Source organism: Pocillopora damicornis, chromosome 12, assembly GCF_964200805.1.
Source record: "Pocillopora damicornis chromosome 12, jaPocDami1.2, whole genome shotgun sequence".
Classification (NCBI taxonomy): Eukaryota; Metazoa; Cnidaria; class Anthozoa; order Scleractinia; family Pocilloporidae; genus Pocillopora; species Pocillopora damicornis.
In genome coordinates this window covers 14,686,982-14,699,529 of record NC_142681.1, presented here as the reverse complement: position 1 = coordinate 14,699,529, position 12,548 = coordinate 14,686,982, and the positions used below count along the sequence as shown (strand labels likewise).

The window sequence follows — 12,548 nt, the reverse complement described above, 5'->3', positions numbered from 1 at the left end:
ATGTGATCTCCACACTCTGTTCGGATATATGATTGTCTTTCGTGCCCTGGGGTGAAGATGGGAAATTTGAACCGGAACTGTCAAGTCTATCTAACGGAATAAACCTGTTATATCTTTTGATGTGGATTCGTTTCAAGGTTAAAAGTTCACTCTCGCCAGCAAATGGCTCAGAAGAAGAGGTCTTCAAGAGAGTCACTATCACTAATCTTGTCTTTTACCAAAAAAAATTGGCTATTGAACAAAACAATCTTCAAAAGTTTAAATGTCCAGGGGGTTGCCTAGGGGGGGTGTTGAGGCTTCGAATTGATTGACGCATAATTTGCATCGCTTCGGTGAATCGAAGTGTCGTTGAATCAGAAGCTTATTCTGTCGCGTCTAGGAGTTTGATATCCATTATTTTCCTAACGGAGTTTTCTGTAACATCGTTCCTTCTCATTTCCTAAAACCAATGTCGCCGCAATGGCCGGCAAGCGAACCTTTATGTAAAAGGCACGGTTGAAGAGCAAAGCTTTCCGTACCCTCATCAACGGTAAGTCGTGTGTTACTAACTGGCCGTCTAAAAGAGATTCTAAAGTAACTTTTTAAGTTGTAGCCCTTCTTCAGAGCGGATCGAATGCTAAACAATTTACACTGAGTGAAACAAACTAAAGCAAGGATCGCATTACAAATGACAGTGTCAAAAGTGTCATAAATAGTCTCACTAATTCGCGCAATCTTCAACTTAAAACCTGACGAACAGAGACATGACTAATTCTTGCTTATCCAACTATTTTCTTGCCTTTGTTTCCTTTTTTATTGAAAGAACACGAGTGCATGACTTTGATGTTGAGTAACTTGGTGAGAGTTGGTTTGGAAGTTTTTGTAAAGTCACGTGCAATTCCTTAACTTCTACACGGTATGTTTGAAACTAATCGCGAACACTATGTGAGCTTGGAACAAGTTGCGGATCACAACGACGCTAGTGAAAAAGAATACGATGCAAATGACCCAGGAGAAGGGTCATTTCAAATTTTCGAGAGCAGGACGTCGTTGATTTTGAAATGGGTGACACTGACGCAAAAAGTGGACCTGACAGTATCGTCGGCATTGGTGACAAAAGGGACTAAATTTACCGTCTTTTGTTTTAGTTTGTCAGGTGAAAAATTGCTAGAATGAAACGAAATTCCTTTATTCATCTGAAAGCTAAGAGCAAATAAACGAAATGTTGGCTAAAATGTTCCTTTCACCAGGAAGTTGAATAATCACTTAATATGCGTGACGTGGCATATCTGCTTTCGTGTAAATTTGAAACTCGCCCAAACTAACTTTGCTTAGAAAGCTAATCTACCAATGTTACTTCCTTGTTTACAGAGTTCGCAACCTTCTTCGTTCGGGTGGAATAACAGAGCCACCACTTTGGTTTCCAGTATTAGAGGCATTTCTTCCCTTAAAGGAGACGAAACTAACTAGAAAAGGTGATGAACAGTTGATGCACAAGATTTCATACCCTGAAATAGTAATAGTAACCGTTGGTTAAAATGGTTGGAAACCATAGTCTTTGAACGTGTGGGCAATGGGCGGAAAATTTATTTTTATATCTGAAAGCCGCGAGCAAATAAACGACATTTTAGGCTAAAATGTTCATTTCACCAGAAAGTTGAATAATCACTTATGCGTAACATAGCATTGTCTGCTGCCGCGTGGATTTGAGACTCGTCCAAACTAACATTGCTAAGAAAACTTATCTACTAATGTAATCGTAGTCATAATAATAGTAACCATAGGTTAAAATGGTTGGAAACCATAGGCTTTGAAGGTGTGGGCAGTGAATGGAAAATTTATTTTTATACCTGAAAGCCGCGAGCAAATTAACGAATGTTTAGTTTAAATGTGCATTTCACCAGCAATTTGAATAATTTTGTCTTCGACAGCCCTAAAGCGTGACGTGGTACTATCTGCTTTCGCGTGTTTTTGAAAATTTTCTAAACTGACTGAACTTATATAATAAAAGTATAAAATAACCTTCTAGATTTAATACTTGTAATAGTAATCATAGGTTAAAAAGTGTGGGCCTAGATGCACCGATAGAGCCTTGCGTTTGAAGTGGTGGGTACTAGGCGGAAAAATTCTTTGTTTATCTACAAGCCACGAGTATAAAAACGAAATGTTTAGTTAAAGTATCGCTAACTCGAAAGTTTATTCTGTCGTATTTAAGACTTTGATATCTGTTATTTTCGAACAAATCGAAAGCTGTGATAAGCCAGGTAAGCGGAGTTGCTTCACACCACGTGCTTCTTACGTGCCTCCTACGCACTTGGCTTTTTACGATGACGTTGGTGTCTACTGCCTTCCAAAGCAGTAGACACAAAAGGTCGAACGGTCTTTACAAAAACCATGACTTACTGACTAGTGAGTATGTTTATAACCCTTAGATGACAACTTGATTCTGAAACCCTGGAAATGTAGGCGTAAACGCTTGACCGCTGCGTTGAACAGGCTAGGAACAAATAAGGATATTTTCTTGATATTTTTTAGGTCTCAAGCAATGGCACCAAAAAGCGGTTACAGGAAAATCTCCAGTGATGACGATAATGCATTCAGTTTTGCATCTTCACTTTTTTTCCGTTGGATGAACGGAGTCTTTAAAAAGGGCAGTCAAAGACCTTTGGATCAAAATGATTTTTTACCCTTGTCAGACGAAAACTCTGGGCGTTTTGTCACCGAAAAGCTTCAAACAAGCTGGGAAAGCGAGAAAAATCTCTGCAAAATAAATGGGAAAAGGCCCAAACTTTGGAAAAGTGTGTTTGATACGCTTTCTATCAAAGATGTTATCATCATTATGACGGGGAACATATGGTATTCATTAAGTTGCCTTCTCTTTCCTCTGTTTCTCGGGTATCTTGTCTCTAGTCTTATGTCAGCTGAAGCAGAGAATACTTACATGATCTACGCCTGCGCATTAGCTTTGTGTCTCAATGGTTTTATCGGTGGTCTTGTTGCGCACCAGCAAGACTACAGATGTGAAGTGTTGGGGATCAAAATAGGCAGCGCCCTGAGGGGACTGGTGTACCACAAGGTAGGCACGATCTTTAAGAGTATTATATGCTTATTAAAAGAATTTATTTCCTCAAGAAACCTTAACCGATTGCAATCAACCCAAGCTATCGGGAGATCCAGAAGGAGAGGTTCATTGAACATTAAAACTGGTTGCTGCTTCTACGAGAGAACTCAGTAAAACTCAAGCAATCCTGCCCACCAACGACCAAACAAAGTAACAGACAGTAACCTCAGTCTGTAGTTAACGGAGAAGTATGCTCCAGAAACCGTTAATTTTTTTACTCCAGCAGTGAAAAGTATCTTCAGAATAGTGACGTCTTGTGGCTTTTGAGCCTTCAAAGACCAACCTAATCATTCGAAAAATTTTTTTCAAATGCGCCGATCATTTGCCATGGTCTCCTTCGCCAGTATTAAAAAAAGTTTCTTATATGGCTATAACGTAAAATAATTTTGAGTCAAGAATGCCTTTTGTAAAGCTCCTTCTTGTTCAAGTGGATCGCTTCAAGATGGAAGATAAATGTTTCTTTCGTACGTCATAAGTAAACGACCACTCCGCTGAGCAATCATCAAAATGGCGCTTGAGTTGCCGCATTTCTGACATAGTTAAATATGATTTGGTAAAGGTTCAATAATTCTCGTCTCGAAAGGCAGTAATGGATATCTTTTGTGGCGGAGCTTAAAATCTTACATGTTTTAGAACAAACTTTCCCTTTAATGTCTAATCTGTACTCTCTTTAAGATGCTTCTCCTCAGCAAGCAGACGTTACTGAAATTCACTGCAGGACGCTTATTCGACCTGATATCCAATGATGTAAAGAGAATGGAAGAAGAGACAGTCAAGGTTTTTTTCCATGCCGTTTCCGCAGTTCCTGCTTTTGCAGGAGCAATATTCCTTATCTACAATTTGATTGGTTGGCAGGCTGTTACGGGTATGTTCCTCCTGTGTATTCTCATGACATACTTTGCCGTCTTGTCCTATGCTAATGCTAAGCTGCGCTTGCGCACAGCCACAGTGTCTGATCAGCGAATCTCCCAAATAAATCAAGTAGTTTCCGGGATCCGCGCGGTCAAAACGCATGCGTGGGAGGACGAATATGGACGAAAGATAAAACATGTAAGAAGGTAAGGTAAATTGTCATTTTTAATCAGAAGTAGGCTTAAACAACTAGCTTCATTCATTCCCGTTTTGGCGCAAATTATTCAAAACTCGGAAATAGATAACCATGAATCTGTTTTGTCTCCACAGACAGCTTTATCAGCCGGCAGTTTAAACCTCCCCTTCCCCCCCCCCCCGAAAAACAAAGCTTTACTACTTTGATGGCTGTATGAGCCAATCAGAATGCCTCTTTTCACAAAGAATAAGTGTCTCATGTAACCCATATTATAAGAGGAGGACTGACCGGTCAGTTAAAAAATATCAGTATCCACTAAGTAGATAGAGTTAAACGAGCGCTCTAACTGGTTACTCAAACCCCGAATGTTCTTTGCAATTTATCTTCGGACGACTCGTGCGGGAGTTGCGCTCGAAAAATATTGTAATCGTTTTTACCTTTGTGTCGGTAAAAGGGGGCGGATATCACCTCCACTTCGGAGAAAAATAGTTTCTTATAATAATTTCATTGAGTCTAACTTGTCTTCAGTGGGTATTATTTTTCATTGGGTCGCAAGAGACGCACTTTCACGGAGAATTGTACGATGAAGAAGGGTGCGCTTACCGCCCACTCACCACGTTGATATTTCAAATTGGAGAGAACACTGACCACGAGTTGGTTCGACAGAATGCTCACATAACTTATGATAACCTTTTATCTTCAGAAATGAAATCAGCGTCATTTCGAAGAGGTCAGCCATTCAGTCAAGTATCGCTGCCTTGTCATACAGTGCAACGCCACTGGCCGCTCTGGTGTCAGTAATTACTATGGTGCTTACAGGCCAGACCCTCACGCCCGCCAATGTTTTCATGCTGCTGTCGTTTATGAGTGTTTTAAAATTTAATGGCAGGTTGAGTATGATAAATGGTTTAATGTTAACGTATGACGCCTACGTTTCGCTCGGAAGATTCGAAGAATTCCTTCTTTTGGAAAATCTGTTGGAAGCCTCGGAGAGTGATGAAAGCAACGAGCCCCAACAAGAAACGAAAAGTACCGCAACTTACCAAAGTCGCAGTTACTTGAAAAAAGAAGCGGGAAATATGGAGAATGTCTCCCTTTCTCGTGAAGCAGCAGAATTAGGGCCTACTATTCTACGTGTGTCAAATTTAAGCTACGCAAAAGCGCATCGTGAAGATGAATTTATTCTTCAGGATATCCACTTCTTTGTACCTTCAAAGAGTTTAACAGTCATCACTGGCCCGGTTGGAAGTGGTAAGTCTACTCTGCTCTCAGCGATCGCTGGTGAAATTTCGAACGCCAGTGGGACGATTGATTATCAAGGTTCTGTTATTTACTTGCCTCAGACTGTTTGGGTGTTCTCAGGAACGATAGAAGAAAATATTCTGTTTGGTCAACCCTTCGAGGAGTCCAAGTACGAAAGAATAATCGACGTCTGCGCTCTGAAAGAAGACTTTCAGCGGTTACCTGATGGTGACCAAACAATTGTTGGAGAACGCGGCGAGGTTCTGAGTGGAGGACAACAGGCGAGAGTAAGTTTAGCTCGTGCAATTTATTCTGACGGAGATATTTATCTATTGGATGATCCACTGAGTGCTGTCGATTTTAAAGTTGGCCAACACATCTTCAACAAATGCATCAAAAATCTGCTAAGCGATAAAATCGTTCTTTTAGCCTCTCATCAGCAACAGCACATGGAAAATGCTGATGAAGTGATTGTGTTGTACAAAGGGAGTGTCCTCGACAAGGGACGCTTTACTGAACTGCATGAAAAAGGTGTAATCAGTTCAACTATTGACCCGCTCTATAAAGCAGCTCCGAAGGACAAAACGGACTCATCTGAGACGTTCGGTTGGGAAGATAAGGAGGATTACGATGATGCTGAAAAATGCCAGAAAATACATCCTTTGCCCAATGAAGCGAGGAGTTTAGAGATAGCAAAGGAGGATCGTGCAATCGGAGTTGTGACATCCAAGCTTTATTGGGACTATTTCAGAAGTGGAGCACATCCTTTGATGATAACTGGAATGATTGGTTTTAGTCTCATTACTCAAGGTAAACTTATTGTTAGACTAAGTTACAAACTTTGGGTCAGGCTCATAAAGAAAATACAGCAACCTTTTATATTTCTTTTATTCTATTTCTTTTATTCCATTTCTTTTATTCTATTTCGTGCAAATGATTTCACTATGACAATGCTTTTAACCAGCAATACGCGTTGGTTTTAGATTAGACGGTAGAGTTAAGAGACACTGCACAAATTTTTCTCACCATGTTCCCGATATTTCACTTGCTCGTACAAGCGCGAGGCAAGCGCTAGTCGAACGTGAATGGCGAGTCACGCACGCGAAAGGAAGAGCTGGTGTCTTGCTCCTCGCGTTTGCCTTGCACTTGCCCCACTCGCCTGAAAACGGCTAAAAAACCACTCGTTCTAAAAACTAACTTTCTGAGACCAAATGCAGTTTTCTAACAATATTTATGTGTAACATGGTTGACTGCTTCATCTATTCTGTGACATTATGGTGCTTACATAAACATCCCCAAGATACTAACGGTAGTAGGTAACCCAGGCGAGTTGTGTCTAGGCCCACTAAATCTTACAATGTTCAATTGAGTGATCGTATAGAAATACATTTAAACCACCACATCTTAATGCTGTCTCTTTCAGCCATCATAGCTGCTCCAGACTTGTGGCTCTCGTTTCTTGCAAGGCTAAACCCAGATGATCAGAATAACAAGACTTATCTATCCGTCTTCGCCTGTCTGGTTGGCGCGTGTTTTATATTTACTATCGTTCGGGCTTATGGATTCCTCCTAGTTTCTCTAAAGTGCGCCGAGCGTCTACACGATAACATGGTTGTGGCCATTTTACGAGCTCCTGTCCTGTTCTTTGATTCAAATCCAGTAGGAAGAATCCTAAATCGCTTCTCCAATGATATTGGCTGCGTAGATGAGTTGTTACCCAAAACGTTCCTGGTAGCAATGCAGATGCTCTTGGTCATATTTGTCCAAATTCTGGTAACAGTTTCCACAAATGTTTGGCTGATGTTTCTTGTTGTTCCAATTTCCGTGTGGGTGGTTTTTCTATCCAATTATTACTTGAAGACTGCCAGAGAACTAAAGAGATTAGATTCGATATCTCGAAGCCCAGTGTTCGCTCATTTTACGGAGACCCTGACAGGACTGGACACGATTCGTACGAGAGGAAGACAGAGAGATTTTGTGGATGCACTTTACAGGTATGTTAGAGACATCGATTCAGTGTGTGATATCAGAGTCAATAAATGCACAGGGAACAAATGAGTTTTAATTTACACCATCTCCACCCAAAATTACCCCGCAATTTTCTCTAAGCTATATATTTTTTATTTACCGGCGATACACGCAACTGTACCACGCTTCTTTTGTAATCCTTTCTGGTACTTGCTAAGACACTGGTCAGCAAGTGGACTTTTCCATATACAAGGTACCTTGGCGAAATGAAGCTATCCAAAATAGGCACGAAGGGCATTACCCGTGGTAAGACCACAGTAATTTCTCTCTGTTGTTTTTGTTCTTCTCATGGGATTTTAACAGACCCTTAATACGAACGGTCAGTCAATATTTGGAAAAATATCCATATTGTTAACAAATTGGGCTCTAAAGGCTCTCCTTTTATCTTGACGAGTAGAGCATACCTAAGACTGAGATGTGGTTACGGAAGCGATCTTTTGGACATTTAGCTAAAAGACCTTTAGCTTTGATAGGATGGGGGTCGGGTGGAATTCGTTGAAGGGCTTCATTACATTGTCAGGCCAAAGGAGACACTGGTCTAAGTCTAATGTGCAATTTAATAACAACAAACCAATCAGAACAAAAGAAAAGATCACAAGTAGAGAAAGAGGTCTTAAAAAACAAGGAGACGACGTTGAGCGCGGATAAACGCACACGACCGATAGGCGGTTGGTTTTGCGCAAGTTTGCTGGACCAATCACGAAGCAAAATAATACAAAGCTTATAAAATGCGGTTTATTTTCGACAGTCAACTGAAAAATCACTCCATTATTAAAACTTATTGTGATAAACACTCGTCCCTTCAGACATCAAGATGTTCATAATCAGGCGTACATTATGGTGATGGCCAGCGGTAGGTGGCTCGGTGCACGTTTGGATTGTTTCGCTTCCTTGTTAGTCGGTGCAGTTGCTCTGGCTGCAATCTTGGTATCTCAAGATGCCGGTAAGCTCATTCTTAGTAACGTTTTAGTCTTTCTGTGTAAAATAATAATCTGTATGGTCGTGTATTAACACAGGATGAACAACTGAATAATACAATAAGTGTAAAAATACGTGCACTCTCATTATTAGCGGGTGACTGCCTGGACCCAGCTAGGTAACCTAGCCTTTTTAGGGTTTACACCTATATGTCCGAGTAATCGAAGAAAACTGGTATTGAATTTCTAAAATAAAGTTCCAATTTTTTTCCAGCTTATGCTGGTCTCGCTCTCGTTTACGTCATCCAAACTCTGAGCTCGACTCAATACGCTGTTAGGAAAACCTCTGAAGTGGAAAGCTACATGACGTCAGTTGAGCGAGTTATGACCTACACCAAACTTGACCGGGAGCCCGGATACGAGGAAGAACGAACACCCCCACAAGACTGGCCTCGGAGAGGAAGTATTGTGTTGAGAAATTTATCACTGACCTACTATCCGGGGGGGCCTCAAGTGCTGAAGAACATCAATCTTAGCATCAAAGGAGGAGATAAGATCGGAGTTGTCGGCCGTACGGGAGCTGGGAAGTCATCTTTTGTAGCAGCTCTTATGCGCATGCCTGATGCTGATGGAGAGATAATCGTTGACAATGTTCCTATTAAAGAGATAGGCCTCCAACGAGCCCGGCGAGGTATCTCGGTTCTTGGCCAAAGTCCTGTTCTTTTTAGTGGATCACTGAGAAAAAATCTCGACATTTTGGACAAGTTTCAAGACGCTGAATTATGGCAGGCTTTAGAGGATGTGCAACTGAAAGATTTTGTTGAGACACTTGAGGCTAAGCTGGATCACGAACTGCTGGAACATGGCGCTAATGTGAGTGTTGGAGAGCGGCAGTTAATTTGCTTGGCTCGTGTGCTGCTACAGCGAAGTAAAATTGTCGTCTTGGACGAGCCAACTGCGCATGTAGACCCAGACACAGAGCAGACGATTTGGAATGTAGTGCGGAACAATCTGAAGGGGTCCACTGTCATCATTATAGCTCACCATTTGAACACGATAAAAGACTGCAAGAAGATTTTGGTCTTGAAAGATGGACAAGTTAAAGGATTTGACAATTTTGATTCAGTAGTGAACAATAAGCTAGAAGCTGCCTAAGCCAACTCATTCCCAGGGTCCTCTCTTTTCCTCCCTGGAGAGGGTTGGAAGGAGGTTGGTCCTCCTACTGATCAGGAGTAAAGAACCAGTGGAGATGCCCTGTGAGCAACTTATTTGCACCTCTTAACCACCCCATGTCGTGCACACAATCAATTGGATAGTAAGTTATTTAGTAATACAAGTTTTTTGTGGGACCTTAGTCTATAAATTTCTCTACTTAAAATGTGTTATATATCTTTTCACTATTTAATGATGAATTTCTAGAAGTGCAAAATTGCCAAGTACTTAAATGAAGCACAATGGGACTATTGACTGTGGAATACAGCTGTTATGTATCGGTAACTACATAATTTTAAGTGTAATAGGTGTAAATAAGCACAAGTAAATTTTTCAAAGACAGCAAAATTGTATGAGCCTGTAAAAAATTTTTAAGCGCTTATTTACATGAAATTGCACAAAAACTCATGTTGTTACTTGTTAATAATTTACATGAAAAACACATCACAGAGTTGATATGGACTTTTGGCAGTACACACATGCTATTTGTAATTAGCACTTGTGTTACAAATTTGCACTTGTGTGACAACTTTTCACTGGAGTTAGTATGGGTAATAACATGATTTTGAGTGAAATTTGGTGTTAATAAGCACTAGTAAATTTTTCAAAAACAACAAAATTACACGAGCCAGGAAAGCAAGTGCAACTTTTATTCTTTGAAAAATTCAAGAGTGCTTATAACCCCAAATTACATGAAAAATTATGTTATTACTTGTTAATAATGTACATGGAAAAATATCACAAAGTGTAGACTGACAAAACTTTGAAAGTGTGCATGCACTATTTGGAATTTCCACCTGTGTTACAACTTTGCACTCATGTTATATTAGAACACACTTGTTTTCAGCCTCTCAGAAGCATGTAATTTCTTCATGTACATTATTACATGAAAAGTTTAATGTTTTCAGCCAATCATACACACATAATTTTTTCATGTATATAATTTACAAGGGTATAGCTTAGCTGGTGTGTGTATGGAGGAGGTCAAAAGTCCCCCCCCCCCCCCCTCTGCACAAATGGAAAATACCAAAATTAGCATACTATGGCAAAAATGGGAATGATAACAAGTAGGTAATGATACATTGTCAAGAAGTCAATAACAAGCAATGAAGTTCACCTGTAGCAATTTATCTGTTTGTTATATGTATAGTCTCATTCATCTAAAGAATTAGTGTATATTGTTGTAAATTTTGAAGGGTGTCTGAAGTGTGGATGAAGCTATATGCTCAACTTAACTCTCTTCAGATAGTTTACATTGTTTTGCATATTTACCTTTATATCAATGATGACTCTTGAGGCCTTAAAATAATGGGCATAATCTTTTTGAAGAGCCAGAGCATAAACCCTTTAACTCTTACAAGTGACTGACTTCCAATTTCTCCCTAAAGTATCACCCTTGAATCATGAGTTTAAGCATAGATTAAGTCCTCCTCAGTAAGTTTTGAGTGTGAGAAAATTCAAAAAACAGTTCCAAACAGGTGGCTGTTAACATGATAAGACATTGAAAATAATTTGTGGATAATCATCATCAAAATGGCAGTCATTAATTTGGAGTCTCACATTGTATAGAACATTTTGACCATAAATTGCAAAGATCATTATCAGCCTTGTTCAAGCCACAAGAATAAAGGAAATGATCACCACTTTAACAAGATCCTGATTGTCCAACAAATTCTCCTTGTCAGTACCATGGGAAATGTAAAGAAAACAGTGTGAAGAATACCAATGATACTGGTAATATTGTGGTGCAAAAGGTTGATATTAAGCTTAAGCCAAAGAAATTCAAAGATTGAATGTTAATTTTGTTTTTATTTGACAAATTGGTGCTTTAACCCATCTAAGGACCAAATTAAGGCAATTTCCACAGACATGCCTTTTACTTCAACAATTCAAATGTCATAAAATGAAAAATAATTCAGCTGCTGCTATGAGTTTGTCTAATAGGGTTGCTTTCAAGAATTATGAAGTTATTCACCTATCCTGATATTGCAGCAGTGCTCGCAACACTCAGCATGCTGTACAAATAAATGAAAAGCATAATTTAGCTGTTGTAGTTGTCTGTCTACTTCATCGATCTGTTCCTGTAGTCTTTTATTTGCCTGCTCCAAATTTTGAAAGCGTTCCCTCCTGAAAGAAAAGAAAACTGGCTGCAGAAGTCTCAAGCACTTGCAGTCTACTGCCGAGGTGTTTCAGTATGTCACTATGAAACGATATTTCCTCACAAAAATCTGCACAGAAAATTTCTGAACAGGACAGAATTCAAATTTTCTTTAAAGTTAACAGTTTTCAACTTTGTTAAAGGTACTTCATAACATGTAGGTCAATGATTTCACGGTTACCTCCTCTTCCTGTATTTTCGACTGCTCTCCACGTTTCGAGCTCTTCTTTTCCCGTCTGTTTTGTAGAGTCTGCCTTCATTTATGGAAGTCTTTGTAGCGGACCACGATGTGAGGGGAAGCGGATTCTGGATGCTTGAAGAAGAACTGGTCGCAACCTGTTGAGGAAGAAGCAATCAATTAGTGACTTTTTTTCCCCAGCGGATGCCTCCTCTGCCACACGAAAGGTCACTCAAATAAAACAAACTACAACATAAGATACCTCTTGTTGCTCAGAGAACTTAATGCACACAGCTGGGTCTGCATAAATTGTAAAATTCATGATCGTTTTTGAAACGACCTTTGCGTCTCCTTCCGCTTACTTCCAGTAAGCACAGAATGACGATAGCGCGGTAAAGGACTACCTCGTACCCAGGTCCTATGGGACAAACATTTTAATCTTTAGGGTTGGTATTGGATAATTTTTCTACAGTCCAATTTAATTTTTCTGTCCCTTTCTAAATATATTTCTTAGTATTATTCCTTTTATCCATTTCGAAAATGTCTTCTGATAGACATTGGAAATCATCATCTACAAAAGTTTGCAAATAAAAGTTCAAAACCGGCGTTGTTTCCCTCTATTTTACACGCAGCCAATTAAAGCCCGAATTCATATCACGTGATTC

General features: G+C 39.8%; 2 protein-coding genes across 2 annotated transcripts; one reads left to right on the top strand and one right to left on the bottom strand.

Annotated features, from left to right (window-relative positions):
- Positions 1–332: 332 nt before the first annotated feature.
- LOC149036658 (ATP-binding cassette sub-family C member 4-like) lies at positions 333–10,677 on the top strand. The gene is made up of 8 exons (XM_089190312.1): positions 333–529; positions 1,351–1,454; positions 2,515–3,055; positions 3,776–4,158; positions 4,852–6,200; positions 6,814–7,384; positions 8,225–8,361; positions 8,610–10,677. Exons 3-8 carry the CDS (start codon positions 2,525–2,527, stop codon positions 9,488–9,490), a joined length of 3,852 nt encoding a protein of 1,283 aa, XP_089046438.1. The 5' UTR covers positions 333–529; positions 1,351–1,454; positions 2,515–2,524; the 3' UTR covers positions 9,491–10,677.
- A 659-nt stretch (positions 10,678–11,336) lies between these two features.
- Positions 11,337–12,290, bottom strand: LOC149036657 (uncharacterized). The gene is made up of 3 exons (XM_089190313.1): positions 12,146–12,290; positions 11,887–12,041; positions 11,337–11,674 (listed from the first exon to the last, which is right to left on the bottom strand). Exons 1-3 carry the CDS (start codon positions 12,203–12,205, stop codon positions 11,515–11,517), a joined length of 375 nt encoding a protein of 124 aa, XP_089046439.1. The 5' UTR covers positions 12,206–12,290; the 3' UTR covers positions 11,337–11,514.
- Positions 12,291–12,548: the final 258 nt, after the last annotated feature.